This window comes from Protopterus annectens, chromosome 8.part0 (assembly GCF_019279795.1).
Source record: "Protopterus annectens isolate FY-2018-M chromosome 8.part0, PAN1.0, whole genome shotgun sequence".
NCBI classification, from domain to species: domain Eukaryota; kingdom Metazoa; phylum Chordata; order Ceratodontiformes; family Protopteridae; genus Protopterus; species Protopterus annectens.
The window spans coordinates 1,446,093,640-1,446,113,596 of record NC_056741.1 but is presented as its reverse complement, the minus strand read 5'-3'; the positions used below and the strand labels follow the sequence as shown (position 1 = coordinate 1,446,113,596).

General features: G+C 37.8%; 1 protein-coding gene across 1 annotated transcript in view; it reads left to right on the top strand.

Annotated features, from left to right (window-relative positions):
* LOC122809496 overlaps positions 1-19,957 on the top strand; it is a 396,891-nt gene that overhangs the window by 243,971 nt on the left and 132,963 nt on the right. The window contains exons 12-14 of the mRNA XM_044081048.1: positions 1,447-1,515; positions 3,344-3,404; positions 4,682-4,698. Coding sequence (XP_043936983.1) covers positions 1,447-1,515; positions 3,344-3,404; positions 4,682-4,698 — 147 coding nt within the window. The remainder of the gene's footprint in view (positions 1-1,446; positions 1,516-3,343; positions 3,405-4,681; positions 4,699-19,957) is intronic.

Below are 19,957 nucleotides of genomic sequence, written 5' to 3'. Positions count from 1 at the left end.
ACCGACTGGACTAATAGTGGCCACTGATTAAGGACCTGAAATTTGTAAATAAAAGGTACAGCATACTTAATTAGGCACTTGTGTTACTGGTAATGACTCGCTCTAAGTAGTCTCTTGCAATGATGTTACTTTCTTATGGCTATAATCATAACTTGAAAGACTCTGCTTTAAAGAATGTTGTGGGGTTCATGTTACCAGAACAAGTAAAATAAAGTAAAGGTAGATCACATTTAAAGTGTGTTGTCATTATACCTTTTTCCTGTGGGAGAGTGAGCCACAGGTCTCAGAAACATTGAACATTTATTTTGTTATACTGAGATTTTAATCTAGCTAAATTCTAATGTATTAGACCATCTTGGCACTCTCAGTTTGCATGGCTAAAAGAGTCTGCAGTATTCCATTAGTTTGGATACTGTTTGTTTGTCTGCTGTATTAAAAGGAACATTGGTTTTATATTCTTGGTTATTAGAATCCGTTTTCTAGGTGCAAACCAGCGACTAGAGGTACCAATGTCTGGTTTGACTCTCTGCATAATGATTTTGTGAGCTTGAGATGCTGTCATAACCAGATCATCAGTGTGAATGGTAGTTTGATGATCATAAAGAGAGTTAACAGATTTAAAAAAAAGGAGTCGTCCTGACTCAGATATCAAAGTGACTCCTCCTGGTCTGGGCATTAGTGCCAAGATTACATTGTCAAGTTGAAGAACCTGCTACTAGTTGGTGAAACAGGACAGTAGTCCTACCATAGAGCCAGAGTGATAGTAAATCAGCAGTTTGTGCTCAACCAAATCAAATGCTTTGACTGATCTGTGTATAGACTACCTGTAAGTTACATTTGCCAGTATGAATGAGATTGGTAAAAATCAGTAACCATAGGGATGAACAGTAATTTAAAGTTCTTAACATATGCATGAGATGAAAGCCAGGAATTATACCCATGACTTTAAAGTGTAATTTCCTTTCATTACTCTGACTTTATGATTTTCAGTTCTCTGTATGTATGCTATAATGTTATATAAAAATAAAGCAAATTGTATGAAGAAGATATGAGAAGAAATTGTAGGTTGTGGTGAATGAGTATTGTAGCCTAAATTGTGAAATTCTATGAAAATTCCGTGCTTTCCCAATACTCAGATGTCATATATGTGACTCTCTAGTATTTTGGATTGAAAAAAATCACTGACCATAGAAAAGAGAAACTGTGTTGCATACTAGATAGATGACCTTGTTTACTGACATGGTTGAGGTCTGTTAACTTTTTGTATATCCTAAAGTTGGATCATTACATTGTCCCTTCTTTCTTTGGTGATGTGATTTATTAATCTTCCCTTGCCCTGTGCTGCTTTACATCTGTGCAAAATGCTTCACATGCTCTTCTAACAGCATTGTATACAGGCAAGCATGTATATCTGGGTCAAAAATATAATATTTCTGAAATCTACAGGTATTTGGGAGGCCTGAGGCTACTACAAGCAACATGTAAGAAGTTATATCAGTTTTGTTCTGAAAAAGGGTAAGTATTATCTCCAGTTAATAAATTAGAAGGAATCAAATTACAGTATTTTTCGTACGTAGATTTTCTTCCAACATTGGTTATAATATAAATTGCCCATTTTCACTTAATACCATTATAATTGTCCATCAATGGAAGTTTGTGTCCATTTTTTATTTTTTGTACCTGCTGCCTTAATATTATGGAAACTAGACATTCATCCATTTGCATAGGTCATTTCATTTGCAGATTTGTACTGCCTCTCATTAAAACTGAAACATGCATGAAGTAATACATGCTTAGGTTACAAATATACGTTGGCTCCATTTTGGTGAAAGATGAAGCAATGACTATGACTCAGACTACCTGAGTTTGATTAGAGGCCTGGACACTAGAGTAGCCAATATGCGGAGGATGGAAATGAGTTGGCATTGCCGATTTTCCCATTTTGGGGAGAGTGCTGGTGTCTGCTTTGAAGCAAATGTACAGTATGCAGACTAGGGGCATATGCTTGGCTGTGCCAAGCTGAGTATGTATTAGCTTCTCTGGGGACAAATACAGGAGCGCACATTATGGCAGCAGACCTTTGCATAAATGAGCATGCACTTTAGCTACTGGAGATGGTGACTTAGGCCATTAAATGTATAACCTGGATAGCTGCCTGGATGATGGCCTTATGCAATCAGTGCTCAGTCTAAAGAGAATGCTTGAGATGATCGATTGTGGGACAACTAATGGTTGGCAGGCAGTGGGGATGAAATATATGCAGAAAATCTATCGGTTTCAATTCTCTGCTTTGGTGACTTCCATGTGGAATATGCATATCATCCCAGCTTTTGTATTTGTTTCCTGTTACCCCTCAAAGAACTCCAGCAGATAAATTGGTATTCTCCAAAGTACATATAGGTGTGTGTGTGTGTGTGTGTGTGTGTGTGTGTGTGTGTGTGTGTGTGTGTGTGTGTGTGTGTGTGTGTGTGTGTGTGTGTGTGTGTGTGTGTGTGTGTGTGTGTGTGTGTGTGTGTGTGTGTGTGTGTGAGTGTGTGAATGCATTCTGTGATAGACTAGTGCACTGTCCACAATAAGTTCCAATGCCTTGCCAGGTTGGTTGCTAGGACAGGTTCTGACACCCATGCCATCATGTAAATAGATAAAGTGGATAGATGCTGAGGTCTGTGCTTTAATGACTGGGCTGTAGGCATTCTGTCAGGGGAGGTATTCTCTGCTGTGCAGTATTATACCTTTATATTATGATTATTGTATAAAACCGTAATTAAGAGGGAATAATAAACGCAGAACAGTACATCAGATATGGAACCGAAAAAGATTTTATTCAAAGTGTCCCATATGACAGAATAAAAAACGTACAGAAGTAAATGGGTACATTAAAACCAAGTGTGCATTTTACTGCATGCTCCCCGCGGTTGGGTGGGCATTCGAAAGACTTGCGTAAATGGGCATGCCTTCGTTGAAGGTTGAATGTCGAGCTGGCACCTTGGCGTTCATGAAAATCTACTGCCAATCATTAGTGGACCAGAGTTCCGCTGTGGTGGCCCCTAACTGGGAGAAGCCGAAAGACAACAACAGTATTGCTATTTTACAAGTTATGTTTTTGGAGTTTGAGTTGTATAATGCACTTCATTTAGCATCTTACAGCGTGTGCTTCCCCATATTCTGTATTCCAAATGGAATAGTCCATGTTGTCACAATTCTTTGCGACTCCAAACTGTGCTTGAGATTTTAGCTGAAATGTGCATGAATGTTTCATCTTTTTTATCACTATATGTAATTTTGCTGTAATAATGAAAAAAAAATTTTGACTTTGTATAACTCTATGATGTATTCGTCCTAGAATTGCACTGACCAAGAAGAATTTTACTCTGAAGTACGATACGAACATCCCAAGACAAGTGGTATGTCTGTTTTGTAGTGCAAAATGCCATTACTTCTCTTTTAGACAAAAAATACTTTGAAGAAGAGGCAAAATATGTTACTGGTATTCATAAAGAACTTTACCACATGTATGTTGAAAACATGTGCATTATTAACATTAAAGGTAGCTAGGGAGCTACCCTTCACATTTTTCTCATTTTATTAAATTATTACACTGAACTTGCAAGCTGGTTGTAAACATTTTAATTGTGTGGCTATATCTGCATAATACTTACCTGTATTTTTCACCGGAGAATGCCCACATCATAGCAATTAATTCAAGTATTTGTTTGAGGGCATGCTGTAAAAACAGAAGTGTCAAAACATTTCATAATCGCACAGAATTTTTCAGAAGTCCACAATCCCTAAAAGTTCCAGACTAGTAACCACAGCAAGCCAAGAAGCAATGAACGAATCTTTCAGTAGTGTTCCTTTTTAAATTTTGTCTGTATTTACCTAACAAAGAAAAGAGAATTTTCTTCTTCAGAATGTCTGCGGCACTTAGCACAAGACACCCACCATGGTTGCCATAAATCATGGTTATTGGTATGCAAGTGTGTGTGTGTGTTTGTGTTTTCAAAGGAGGGAGTAGTTTCACAGAAAAGAATTGTCCTGCATTGCGGTCATGTTCCTTCATCTCATATTGGTTGTTAAACATACTTCCAAAAACTTTCTACGATGCATTGGCTATTGCAATGTATTTTTTAGCACAACTTCATGCTAACCTAAGGGGTAATGACTGAAGAGGTAATGTCTATGACTAAAAAATCTCGTTATGAAGCTAGATGGCTGGCAAAACCATCCTCTGGTGTGTATGTATTTCTTTTTTATGCGTGCCAAATCCAGAAGTTACACATTTTTTCAATAGTGGCATAAATGTCTAGTTTACTGTGATGTTGGGGTGTGGTGATGCTATTTGAAAGTACCTTGCCGATGGTATATTAAAATGATAGCCCTGCATCTGATCCTCTGGTTATACAGACGAATTTTAAATATTCCTTATTGTTTCTTAGAGAAGATGGGAACATGGTTTGGTTTGTTCTGGACCCAGTTTTCCCCAGTCTCTAAACACTTAATTAGACTTGTAATGTATCTTTCATCTGTAGGCATTTCTGTGCCCTAATAGAAGGCAGAGTTGTGGAATTCATCTTTTTAATGTCGGCTAGTGTGTTCATAAGAAATCAGTCAACATATGTAGTGTCCCATCAAAATATTCTTTAATATAACATTCTTTCTGCCTGTTATTTATGTGTTTCAGGGGCTGGCTGGCAGCAGGTAAGAATTTTTATTTGCAAGTATACATTTATATATATATATATATATATATTTCATCTTCATGCATATTATTCTAGCTTTCATCTGTAAGCAGATATTTGTGTATGTCTATTTCAAGTTCTGGAGTACTCTTTCTGATGACTTTTGCCCATCTCCTGATGCAACCTTTTTCTGCATGTTTACCTAAAAACATTCCCCACTTCTAAGGCTAACGCCACTTACCTCTCCAACTAATTTACTTACACTGTTTTCCTTTAATTACCTAACTATGCCTGATCTGCAGAAAGGCTGCCAGCTAGTCCTTTTTTTCAACATTAAACACCTTTTTAAATTATCAGTTAACACATAGGCATACGTTAAAAGAAAACAACCAATATTAACTTTTGTCATACTCATTTGTTATACATTACATATATGTTTTCTTTATTTTTAGCAATCTTACACTACAACATTACATAACTGTTGAATTCCTGTCTTCCCTTAAACCTCACTCCTCCTTCTCCTGAATGTTACTCTGCAAGTATTGTTCCCACAAATTTCATTTCTTTGTATGCAGTAGTAGTCTTGATAGCAGAACAATTGTAGGTATGAAATGCCACAAAAACGTATGAAATTATTACTCATCTTTGTATCATTTCTTGCTACTTTATATAGATATATGACTTGCATTTCAGCTTGTTTACTCATGCTTTGCTTCCTTTATAGTTTTCTAGTTTTAATTAAAACTGAAAGGGTTCTATGAATTGGTCCACTCACTTGGTAAAATAAATACAGTTTATGTAATGTATGTGTACATCAAAGTATGTGTTGGTATATGTCAGTGTGTGTGTGTGTGTGTGTGTGTGTGGTCTGTGTCATTTCTTTGAATTACAGTTCCATTCTGCTGTAACTTGGGAAAAAAGTACTCAGTGAAACTTCTAATCAAACAACTGGGAAGTGAGCAATACAATGGGTCCTTAGAGCCAGCAGGGTCATTTAGCAGTCTCTTCTCGATGTAGAAGGGATGCAGTCAATGGCTTTTCAGTTCTTCAGTAGCATATTCAATGATCTGTTACTCAAGGAACTCTGTGCCTCCATATATTTATATATCTATATCTACACACACACACACACACACACACACACACACACACACACACACACACATACATACATATGTGAGTACCTAAAATTATCTAAATAATATAAGATCGAGAGAAAAACACCTAAGTGTAAAAAGCTCTCAACTGCAAAATATCTAAACACAAAATACTGACAAAATTGAAGTTATACAAGAGGAGGTATGCTTTATCCACTGTTGTGCAACCCTGGAGTTGGTATATATAATTAGCAGGGGGTGTGGGGGGTTTCAGGGGCATTTGAACCCCTACAAAAATTGACAAAATGAGCTTTGATTTTGTCAGAATTTTCAGTGTGGTTTTCTTTATGGGTAGATTATGTCACATTTTTTAATGTTTTTGAAAGGGGACAAGACCCGTGCACCTCTCACACCCCCTGCTAATTATACATGCCAATTCTGAGGTCACACAACAGTGGGGAAAGAGCATAAACTCTCCTATAATATAACTTTAGTTTTGTCAGTATTTATAGTTTAGATATTTTTCTTTCAATCTTTTACTGTCGATCATATGTTGTTTAGATAATTTTAGGTACACCCATATATATATATATATATATATATCTATATGTATATATATATATATATATATATATATATATATATATATAGGTATAGATATATATACAGAATTACCTAAAATGAGCTAAAACAGCACAAGATCAGTAATGAAAAATATCAACAGCAAAATATATAAACTGAAAAACATCTTAACACAAAATATTGACAAAATTGGAGTTGTACTAGGGAAAGGTTTCTGTCCTTTCCCATTGTGTGATCTCAGTGTTGGTATATCTAATTAGCATGGGTGTGCAAGTTGCAGGGAGGGCTTGCATCCCCTGCAAAAACATTGGTTTTGAATGTGGTTAGATTTTGTCAGTATTGCGTGCTTAAATGGTTTTCAATTTAGATATTTTCTTAATGATGTATTGTTTACTGTCAATCATATGCGGTTTTAGATCATTTTAGGTAATCCCAAATATTTATATATATATATATATATATATATATATATATATATATATATATATATATATATATATATATATATAGGTTCATAGGTAGGTACTAGGCTATTGGCCCTAGGGCCTATATAAGCCTAGCCAAACGGTACCCTGGCTTTTGCAACACAGGAAAATTATTTTCCTGTGCCCCTGTCAAGAAGAGCCACAGAAGTGATCCACGGGGTGAATTTCCTATCTCCCATCCAATCATCAACATTTTTCTTGAAGAGTGCTAATGAGGAGCTTTGTTTGATACAGATAGGTAGTTTGCTCCAGAGTATGGGAAGTCTCTGGGACAGGACTCTATCCCTCCAGCATGTTCTGTTTATTGTGATGACAAGGTTTAGGTCCCTAGAGTGTGTAGCTCGGAGGGATTGGGATTTCTTTAAGTGGAGCATGTCCAGCAGCTCTGGGTTTGACAAAGCTTTGTATGTTAGGCAGAGATCGCCTCTGAGTAGGCAATATGTGACAGAGTAAAGCTGAAGTTTTTTGAGACGGTCTGCATAGGGCATCGGTTTGAGGCCAGTAATCCTCTTTGTGAGGTATTTCTGCAGCCTTTCCAGTTGTTTTAGATGTCTTTTGAGGTACATACCAAAAGGGGCGTTGTATTCTATAATGGGTCTAATGAGTGATGAGTAGAGGGGAACAATGACCTCTTTTTTCCTGGATGAGAAACCTTTTGTGATGAGATGTGCCACATAGAAGGATTTCCTGACTACTGTAGCGATGTGATTATCAATGGAGAGACTACTGTCCACCTGTGTCCCAAGGACTTTTATCACACTTTCGGTGTTAAGTAGACTACCGCCTATGTGGTTGTTCATGGGTACAGAGTTTTTACCAAAAGGGATGACAGTGTACTTTTTGGCATTGAGCTTGAGGCCATGGCTTTGACACCAGGCATCTGTGTCAGTGAGGCCCTTCTGTAGGATGTTCACATCATTAGGAGTTTTGATTATGGCTCCTAGTTTGCAGTCATCTGCGAACTTTGTTAGCCAAAGACCTTCTGTGTTAGCCTGTACTTCAGAGAAGTAGATACCCAACAGGAGAGGACCTAGGACTGAACCCTGTGGTACTGCACTTGAAACTGGTCTGAAGTTGGATTTGGAGTCTGCTACTTTCACAGTGTGGGTTCTGTCAGTGAGCCAGTTTGCAACCCATCTTGTGACATTGGGATTTATACCTAGTTTAGTGAGTTTATCTATAATTCCAGAGTGGGGGATGGTGTCGAAAGCCTTGGTGAGATCTAGATAGGCTGTGTGAACCACCTTACCCTCATCTACGGCTTTGGTGACCGCTTCAAAGAAGTCTATCAGGTTTAGGAGACATGATCTGCCTTTTTGTAGCTCTGATTGGGTAGTCTGTTTAGCCACATGCACATGTGGGGCATTCTATATAGGTCAAACTTCTAGACCATTAAGACTTAGAATGTCAGAGCACATTAGCAATATTAAAAAAGGCAGAATACATAATGCTCTTTATAAACATCAGCAAACACATCCTACAGCCACTTTTTGTTTACAATTATTGATATTATTCATGGTAAAAAAGTAAATAAAACAGGTTGGCATTGTCTTTTGAACTCTAAAGATAAAAAATGGATCATTAAGTTAGGTGGTTTATTCCCACCAGGATTAAATGACAAGCTGTAGTTTCATCCAATCATTTTTGTCTGCAGTGTATTTAATGACAGCTTTGAATTTACTAGTTTCACACTGAGGAAGGCTGTGTATAGTTAACCAGCCGAAACCGGTCTGTACCATTCTTTGCTGTTTTTTGGATTATGGTCTATTACCAATAAAGTTTATTTTTTGGGTCATGTTCTGCTGGCTCCATCTTTTTTGTTCTTTGGATTACCTATTGAGCTGTGCAGTTGCTTCCGTGCATGCTTCATATTTGTTACAGTGACTTTTCTTTTGCATGCTGGAAGCCTGACCCTATAAGGGCTTTGTTTTTTAAGCTCTTACTTTTTTATATTACTTATTTGGATTATCTACTGCTGTGGGATATCCATTTTTTCTCTACATTTCGTATATATTATTATTTTTTCTATTACCATCTACCATGGATGTGTTTGGGTATTCTCATTAACTTCGCTTTTTTTCCTTTTTTTGGAGTAATTTGTATACATTTATTTAACATTGGATATTGATCATGGATTTACTTATTTTGGATCTACTATCCTGCAACTTGGTTGTTTTGTACGTCCTGAAGGCAACCAGTTCTTATTTCATATTCATTTTGGACAACTGGCTTCCCGCTGACGCCATCTACTTTCAGGAAGTACCGCTTTGATTGTTACACCCGAGCTTCAGTTGGGCGTTGGCGTGGCCTTGGTGCGGTTTGCTGTTTATTCGCAGGGTTGGATATTTCCAATTTTTGGATTACTTCAGCGTGGTAACTGCCTTTAAACCCTTTGGAACTTATTCATGATAAGTACATTGCATTTTCTTTTATTTATTAATATGAACATTTATACGGTTGGGTTATACGCAATTTCTATTTTGGTTGTCACATCTTTGTTTTGGATGGAACTGTATACACAATAACGACTGCTACAGTTTCTTCTTTTGGATTAATATCATTCTGGGATTTATGGAGTCTATTGAATTATCATAAACATCGGGCTGTGACTTTTGAGACATTTTCACCTATGTGCCTAAACTACTGACTTTCCGAATTTCCTTTATGTCTACAATTGCTGTTTACATCAAGCATATTGGCAAACGAGTCGTTTTTTGGCGTCGATCCATTTGATTGACATTTTGAATCTGCATAATTGTTGAATTGGTTACTTCTACACTGCCATTGTCAGTATATGGTTAATTAGTGTTTTTTGTTATCTAGCTCTACCAAGCAAACATATTACAATATTTGCAGGTCTTTACAGGCGCTCGATTGGGTCTTCACATTCTTGAATGAATATTAGTCATGTGTACTTGACTTATTTTTAGACCTATCACAAATCATATGATTTATATGTATAGTCTGCCTTATAACTTGCTGATATTATTACAACTTTATAACTGTGCTGGCAAGGTTTATTTTTTCTTAACATTTATACATATTCAAACATTGTCCAAATACTTTATCCCTTGCATTGGGTGCTTACTCGATAATTATGTACTAGTACATTGGTTCCACCTTTTGGTCTAGGTCTATATAATATTCACTGGACTTTATTTCTGTTATATGCAGTGTTTTCTACTTCCCATTTATAGTTGGCTGTGTCTGATACTTGTGATTATTGCTGATTGACATTGCTCTTTGATTTCTACCACCCAGGTACTTTTATTTAGGTACTTTTTTATTGTCTATATGATAAAATATACATTTGTATTATTTTACATGTGTTTTATTTTTATCACATTGGGGCTACTATATCATTCAGTGGTTGGTTTGTCCAGTATCTCAACAGTAAGTGGATTTGGTCTTTCTCTCATTTTGAGGGACTTTAGCCTTGTTTGCTCTCCCTGACAATCTGGCCAATTTCTCTTTTTTATTTTTATTATCTTTTTGTTTTGTTATACCACATTGTGGATATTAATATTTGGGTCTCCAGTTATTTTGAGTTTTTTTTTTTTTTTTTCTACCAATATTGTGCTTGATTGATTGTTACATCCTTCATTTTCAGTTATTTGGGTCCTTGTTCTATCTGTGAGACGTGGTCCAATTTTGGGTCCATTATTGTCTTCTTACATGACGTAGCCTCTGAGCTATTATTGTCTATTCGCATAAAGTTTTTTGTATTTTGTATTAAAGTATTATGGATCTTCTCAGCCTCGTTTTGGGTCTTTCCTCTGATAGGGAAGACCTAAGAGTTTTTGGTTTAGGATCCAATACCAATGATACCGATACGGATGTACCTATTGGGTCTGAAACTATTTGTAACTTGGCATTTGACAAACTACACAAACATCTTAGGTCATTAAGATCTACTGTTTGGCATGCAAAACTTTTCAAAGCATATATGGCTAAAGACATTACCCCACGTGGGTTAAGAGTCAGGATTCAGCCCCTAGTGGCAGAAATTGATGATGATCTATCACATGAATGGGCTGATATCCAACACCAAGCCAGCATGTCTTTTGTGAAAGCTCTAAACAAATTTTATGAGTGTGTTATTGATAAAGAAGTTAATATTGTTTTGGGTCTGGCTAATGAAGTCAAACCTTTTGAGAATGAACCTTTTTTTGCCAAACAACTCAACAAGGTAGTTTCTGACTTAAATAATCTGGAGACTCAATTAAAATCTAAGAAAATCTAAAAATTCAATAGAGATTTGGCTGATTATCAGGGGAGTAATCCCTTTAGTTCTACCAAACATGTGAAATTCAATATTCAACAAAGTCGTCCCTCAAAGAGAAAAAGACCAAAATCTAGCTTGAAGAATTATGCTTCTGATACCGGCTCCTCCACTGATGAGCCTTTCTCTGGCCCGGAGAATGAACTGCAGACCGCATCTGGGTCACCTTCACCCAAAAGGGTTTCCCCAGGGGCCCCTTTAGGAATAAATATAAAAGAGGGGGGAGGAAACACAAAGGCAACAAGCGGTATTCAAGGTTTATGACAACTAGCAATGAAGAACTAGAAAGTTCATTGAATAATAATGTTCTAAACCTATCAAGCTATGTCTTATCACCAACTGAAGTCACTATCTTAAATAAAGGGTTAACATTTGTTCCCGTTTTTTTTGTTTCTGAAGACTCATTTGCACGGGATGTGGTTTCTTTTTGTAGACTGCTTAATTTAAAAATGTTTTTTGGATGCACTAACAATGATTTTGGGTTTTCAGATAAATGTATTTATCACAAATCACAATTTACTCCACCAGTGCTCCCTGTTGTCCTACAGTTCCAGAACAATATTCTCAAAGATTTGCATTATGCCAGGTCAGTATCAAACCCAACAATATTTCCATTTCTGAACAAAAGGCCATCATTGATCTACAAAATAACCATGATATTGTGACTATTTCAGCGGATAAAGGTGGTGCTGTTGTGGTCCTAGATTGGCAGTATTATAACCAGGAAGCTATGAGACAATTATCTGATGAAAAATATTATGCCAAAATGTCCATTAATCCTACATCTAGATTTCAAATTGAAATCGAAGAATTATTGTCCCATGCAAAAGATGCTTCCATTATTGATGATGATACTATGCATCAACTTTTGGTTCGTGATTCTTTGAATCAATACATTTACTTTTTGCCAAAGGTACATAAGGACCCCAAACACCCACCAGGTAGACCAATTGTATCAGGTAGGGGATATATCACAGAGCCTTTATCTCTTTTTTGACCAACAAACTTAAGCCACTACTTCTTTCCATTCGATCAAGATTACGAGACACGACCAACTTCTTACAAATCATTTCTGATACACAACTTGAGCCTGATTGGCGTATGTGTACTTTTGATGTAAGTGCACTATACACCAATATTCCTCACTCTGGTGGCTTAGAAGCTTTGTCTTATTGGCTTGGCACTTCTGGATTATACTCTTCTGAATACAATGAATTCTTGTTGGATATGGCCTCATATATTTTGACCAATAATGTCTTTTTTATCAGGACACTTGTTACTGGCAGACCAAGGGTACAGCTATGGGTTCTTCTTTTGCACCCATCTATGCGGACCTCTTTATGGCTTATGTTGAGAAAGATCTTGTATACAATTGTAAAAATAACATTTACTTGGAACATCTTGACATCTGGAGACGTTACCTTGATGACTGCTGGGCTGTATGGAAGGGTGAACTTGCAGGGTTATTTGACTTTTTAGCATACCTAAATAACAACAAATGGGGCCTTGAGTTTACTTTACATTATGATTACAATCAGATAACCTTTTTAGATGTATCTATCAATAGATTACCAGACCATACACTTGGGACTTTTGTTTATAGGAAAAATCCGGAATATAATACTATACTACATGCCTCCAGCTTTCATCCCCCCCATATTTCTAAAAACATTCCAAAATCCCAGTTCATCAGGATGAAACGCATCTGTTCTGATGAGACTTCATTTCAGGCACAAAGTAGGGATCTAACTAGACATTTTAGGACTAGGGGATACAAAATGGGGCATGTTTTTGATGCCATAAATAAAGTCAATCACATGAACAGGGATGATTTACTATCTTATAAAATGGATCACCAACCTACCTCTCAACCAATTAGGTTTGCTACTACTTATGGTAGGAATTTGGATAATCTAATTCAAAGTATCAACAGACATTGGAACTTATTATTATATGATAATGATTTGTCCTCCATTGTTCCTGAACAATGCTTTTTTTCTTTTAGGAAAGGCAGAAATCTGGGCAGTCACTTTAGCCATTGCAAATATACACATGATACAGGTCTTTTAGAACCAATTCAAACTACTCTTACTGGCAGTATACCAGTAGGCTGCTATCCCTGCGGACATTGCACAAACTGTAATAAAATTTCAAAAACAAAAGAATTTTCCAGTAGAAACTCCCCTAATGTATATAATATCAAGTTTTTTGCTAATTGTAGCTCTGATTGGGTAGTCTATTTAGCCACATGCACATGTGGGGCATTCTATATAGGTCAAACTTCTAGACCATTAAGACTTAGAATTTCAGAGCACATTAGCAATATTAAAAAAGGCAGAATACATAATGCTCTTTATAAACATCAGCAAACACATCCTACAGCCACTTTTTTGTTTACAATTATTGATATTATTCATGGTAAAAAAGTAAATAAAACAGGTTGGCATTCTCTATTGAACTCTAAAGAGAAAAAATGGATCATTAAGTTAGGTGGTTTATTCCCACCAGGATTAAATGACAAGCTGTAGTTTCATCCAATCATTTTTGTCTGCAGTGTATTTAATGACATCTTTGAATTTACTAGTTTCACACTGAGGAAGGCTGTTTATAGTTAACCAGCCGAAACCGGTCTGTACCATTCTTTGCTGTTTTTTGGATTATGGTCTATTACCAATAAAGTTTATTTTTTAGGTCATGTTCTGCTGGCTCCATCTTTTTTGTTCTTTGGATTACCTATTGAGCTGTGCAGTTGCTTCCGTGCATGCTTCATATTTGTTACACTGCCTTTTACAAACCCAAACTGCGTAGGGTCCAGAGTTTGGAGATTACCAATGTCATTGTTTATAAGTTCCATGATGATACGTTCCATAGCCTTGCAGACCAGGCTCGTCAGGCTAATGGGGTGGTAGTTCCCAAGGTCCGTGGTGGCTCCCCCTTTGTGGAGTGGGATAACAGTTGCTGTGCGCCATTCAGTGGACACAAAGCCTGAGGTGAGGCTATGATTGAACATGGTACTTAGGTGGGGTGCCAGTTCATTTTGTAGTTCATGTAGAACGCAGCCTGGGATGTTGTCCAGTCCCATGGATGCTGTGGTCTTGACTTTGGATAGTGTGTTTTTTACCTGTGCAGCCGTGATTACAGGAACTTTGCATTCGTCATGTATAGAGATGGGCCCTTTAGGGGGTGAGAGAGAGGTAAAGTTAGCACTGATTTTATCTGCCAGGATGTTGGCAATATCAGTTGGTTCTGTATATTTAGTGCCATTGTACTGTAACTCAGAGCAGATTTGAGTGTTGCCATTGAGATTCTTGACATAGCTATAGAATGCTTTGTGGTTGTCTTTAGAATCATTGGCGATTTTGTTTTCATAACTAGCTTTGGAAGATTTTATGAGGGATCTCAGCTTCTTATTGAGGCTGACCACGGAGTTCCTCCAGTCATAGGATTTTACTCTTTTTTTGCAACAGCTTCTTTCTTCTGCTGTAGAGTTTGTTTATGGCAGGGGACCACCAGATTGGCTTCCTTTTTTTGGAGGATAGCATCTTTGTTCTGTTAGGGATTGCATGATCCATGCAGTCGTGTAAGTGCTTATAAAGTGCATTTGTATAGGATTCAGCAGTCGTACCTCTATTATCCGTCAGCATGGGTGTTGTGAAGTTTGCCACTTCTGTCTTAAGAATCATGAAGTTGGCTTTGGAGAAGTTTTTTACTGTGTTTTCCCTAATGGGGGGTGGGTGTGGGATGTAGAAGTCTAGGGTGATTAGCTTGTGGTCGGATCTGACCAACGAGGAATTGACCTCTGGTGTGGAACACCAGTTGCCCATGTTGATAATGACCAGGTCTAGGATATTGCTGCCCCTGGTGGGTGTGTGGATAAGTTGATCCACGGCATTGGAATTTATGAATTCCATAAAACGTTGAGCACAAGAGTTGGTACGTGAGTAGTTTTTCCAGTTAATGGTGGGGTAGTTGAAATCGCCCATTGTTAGGGTGTTAGGTTTTACCATAATATTTTCGATTGTATCAAGAAATGAGGAGTGGGAATCCTGGGGCATGGTGGGGGATCTGTAGCAAGCTACAATTTGGATTGCGGTCTTGCCCAGAGTTAGTTGCACTTAGATAAGCTCGGATGCATTATGCTGAGCAACTAGCCTAGAGGTGTGGATATCCTTAATGAATGTGGACACGCCTCCACCTTTAGTGTTTCGGTCCAGGTTAGGTGGCCGAAAGGTGTGGTATGAATTATAGCCTGGTAATGCAGGGGTGCTCTCTGGAGCCTTGAACCAGGTCTCTGTCACTGCCCAGATGTCGATTTTCTCCATTTTAAGGAGTGCCTCGAGTGAGTGCATTTTGAGGTTTAAACTTCTAGCATTAAGTAGCATTACCCTCAGATTTTGCTTGCTTGTACCTGTTACTGTGGTGAATTTGTCGTTTGAACCTTGCCTATAATATAACACTTTAAAATGTCAAACATTTGAAAACTCGAACTTCACATGGATGAGCGCATATGATTGAGTTTTCAAAAACTTGAAATTCTAAAGTTTAAAAAAACATTTTAATTTAGCTAAATATAACGTTTCTGCAGGGGGCAAGCCCCCCTGCCCCCTCCCTACTAAAATATACCATTTCCATGATCACAGTATAGCGAGGAAACAGGAAGTCTCCCTTTCTGCACTTCTGCATACAGCGTGGAATGGGAGATTTCCTTTTTCCCCACTGTAACACGATCTTGGAGTTGGTATATTTAAGTAGGGGGGTGCTGGGGGGCTTGCCCCCCTGCATAAATGATGTTTTTGAGTATTTTTTTTTTATTTCACTTCAGAATTTCAAGTTTCTGAAATCTCGATCATATGGTCTCGTCCATATGGAGTTCAAGTTTTCTGGAATTCGAGATTCTGAATATATATATATATATATATATATATATCTATATATATATATATATATATATATATATATATATATATGTATATATATATATATATATATATATATATATAGAGAGAGAGAGATGTATACATAGAGATATGTAAATATGTATATATACAGTGGATATAAAAAGTGTCCACACCTCTGTTAAAATGCCAGGTTTTTGTGATATAAAAAAATGAGACCACAATAAATCATTTCAAAACTTTTCCCACATTTAATGTGACCTATAACCTGTACAATTCAATTGAAGAACAAATCTGTTAGGGGAAAAATATAAAATAAATAAAAAACGTACAATAAACTGGTTGCATAAGTGTGCACACCCTTAAATTAATACTTTGTTGAAGCACCTTTTGCTTGAATTACAGCATTCAGTTTTCTTGGGTACACACCTGCCATCAATTAAAGAGACTCTGATTAACCCCAAATAAAGTTCAGATGTCCTAGTAGGATTTTCCTGACATTTACTCAATTGCCTGTGTGCTAGCATGCATTTTTTGAAGAATATGAAGTCTGAAACTCAAATGTATGTGATTGTTTAGTGACTTCAGTCCTCAGTGATTTGCCAGAAAGCCACACATTTTATGACAAACATACCAAAAACATGAGGCATAAGTCTGGACATTCTGCAAAAATCTGGACATTTGAGAGGTATGGGTAAAAGTTATCTGAAATTGGCTTCGGTGGATTTTTATTTGTCTTCCGAGTTGCTTGTTTAGTTTGTTGAGAGCACTTTTATAATGCTAGGTGCTACATGTCCTAATGTTTGCCATGATTTTCTTCCTTCTGTTATACAGCCTATCGATGTTATGATTCTACCAGGGTGGCTTGTTTTTTGAGTTAGTTCTGTACTTAGTCCTGGTGGGTACATCTGTATCTTCTCAGCAGTTAACATGTTTATACAGGGTTTCTGTGAAATGTTTTGCATAGGCAGTGGTGTTCTCGGGATTTATCGGGGCTTGAAATTTTGCATGGGTATCACTTAATAGTAGAGAGCTAGCCTTAAAGTCGTTTCTGAACATTCCAGTGTAAGCTGGGGTTCCGGGTTTAGTTTTTACTTAGGAGACTGTTTTATGGCCTGACCTCAGCAGAGAAGACTACACTAGGGAGTGAGCAGCATTCTCCTGTATTAATGAGGACCAGCTGTAGTATATTTTTTCCCTGGATGGTTTATTGGCAGTCTGGTCTGAGAAGTTTCCAGGAATATCTATGCTTGCACATTTGGTGTTGCATATGATTCCCAGTTAATAGTGGAGTAATTTAAGTCACCCATGAATATGGTATTGGGTTGGATCATGATTGTTTCCAGTAAGCTTAAATCCATGTTATGGGTTTCTTGGGTCATAGAGGGAGACCTGTAGATTGCAAGGAAATGGTATGCGATTTTGCTTATGGTGATTTGAACATGGTGAAGCTCAAGTGCATTGTCCTGTTTTACCAGACTTGAGGTGTATTTATTTTTGATGTATATTGAGATTGCTCCATATTTAGTCCCTGGTTGTGTGGTAGCCCGTGTAAATGTATGGAAGGCATTATAACCTTGCAGTGCCAGGGTGTTCTGTGTGGCTTCAAACCATGTCTCAGAGACTGCACAGTCATCAACATTCTCCAGGGTGAGGAGAGCTTTTAGGGAGTGGAGTTATTTAGACTGTCTAGCATTGAGCAGTATCATGTTTACATTTTCTTGGGTTTGATTTGCTGTGTATTGTCAGTATGGCATTGCCTAAAATGGCACCATGTGTGTGTGTGTGGGGGGGCAATGTTTTAGCTAATATTTGAAACCCTAGAGGGAAGAGGTGCAGACCATCTCTGCCAAAGCAGCATGGTCTGCTGACCATCTCCTTCCATGCTGACAAATACTGCATCCTCGTAGAATGACCCCAGAAACTACGCCAATTATTAAAGTTAGTTGTCTTTTCTCACCACTACATTCATACTCGTAACCTATCTAACTTCAACCCTATTTCTTTCTCCAACTCTCTTAAGCTAACTAACTGGAACCCCCTAAAAACACTACCATTAGACGAAGCCGTTGACTATTTCAATTCTACTTTCATAACTGTCCTTAACTCCCTAGCTCCCATGAGAACAAAAAGAGTTAAAACAATGCTGCAAAGGGACAAAACCTGGAAAACCTACATTAAACACAAACAACCTGAAATCTTCCTTAAGTATAAACAGTTGAGAAACCTTGCCAAAAAACAAGTCATTAGAGATAAAAAGTCTCACTACATCAAACTACAAGAAAACCATACTAGAAATCCCAAGCAGTTCTGGAATTCTATTAATTCCTTCCTTAGACCAGGTTCAAAAAACAACCTCTGTCCTGATACCAGCAAATCTGACCTTGAAATAGCCTCCCTATTCAATTCCTTCTTCACCTCTTCCATCGCTGAGTTAACCAAGACATTCACAAACAATAACCTTCCTCCCCTCCCTGCTCAATCTTCCATCCCCTTCTCTTCCCTTCCCTCTTTCGAACACAAACCAGTATCCACTGACCTAATAAAGAAACTCCTCTATAAACTAAAGCCCTGCTCCAATGCCCCTGACATCATTCCATCCTCCTTCCTAAAAGTAGCTTCTGACTCTATTGCTCTACCTATCAGCATCCTAATTAATAGGTCATTACTTGAATCCTACGTACCTAAACTATGACGTACCGCTTTCATTCTTCCTCTCCACAAAGGCGGTAAAAATTGTAATGTCTCAAACTTCCGCCCTATAGCCATCCTCTCCCCTATCTCTAAAATCCTAGAAAAATGTATCCACCGTCGGCTCCTGCCATTCCTTACCAAACACCAACTACTCTCTCCTTCCCAACACGGCTTCCACCCTGGACACAGTACTAACACCGCCCTTGTCTCCTTCTTGCACTCTGTTAATTCAGCACGTGACTCTGGTAATATAGTATCCTCTGTTCTACTAGACTTATCCAAAGCTTTTGATACTATTTCCCATACCCACCTTCTAAATTACCTCTCTAATCTCAACCTATGCCAGAAATCCCTTTCCTGGTTCTCCAGCTACCTTTCAAACAGGTCCCAAGCCATGAAATGGGGCCAAGCCACCTCAAACTTCCTTCCTACCCCTACTGGAGTACCCCAAGGTTCTGTACTAGGCCCATTACTATTCAACATCTTTATTAATGACTTCCACAAAGCCATTCCTAACACCACAATTGTGCAATACGCTGACAACTCCACTTTGATCTGCTGTGCCCCTAACCTAACAGAGCTTCAAGCCCTAACTCAATGTGCCTTCTCAACCACTGAAAACTGGATGCTCCAAAATCATCTCTCTCTAAATGCAAACAAAACTAAGATCCTCCTTTTCTCCCCCTCTAAATCCTATTCTCTAGATAAAAACTAATTTCAAATTACCAGCCTCAACAACTCCTCTATCGAGATTGTTCCCTCCACCAAACTTCTCGGTGTTACAATTGATGACCAACTAAAATTTAATACTCATATCCAGCTAAACATCAAAAAAACCCACATAAAACTAGGTTTACTGTATAGAAACAACCACTTCCTCTCTCCTCACACCAGACTAACCCTTGCCTCTACCTACCTCCTTGCTTCCCTACTGTATGGAGCTCCCCTGCTCACTAATTTATCATCCACACTTACCTCCAAATTGGAACAATGTTACAATAAAATCTCTAGATTTGCCACAAATGCCAAATCATCACTGCACCTCCCTTCACTCTCTCAACTGGCTTGAACTCCTCAATCAACTTAACTTCCTCCAAATCATCACAGCCTACAAATTATTGTTCCATCCTACTAACTGCCCTGCTCTTTCTAATATTTTTCAACCTTATACCCCCCTTAGATCACTTAGATCTTCTCACCAAAACCTGATCACTGTACAAAAACCCAAGTGCCCAGCAGGTCA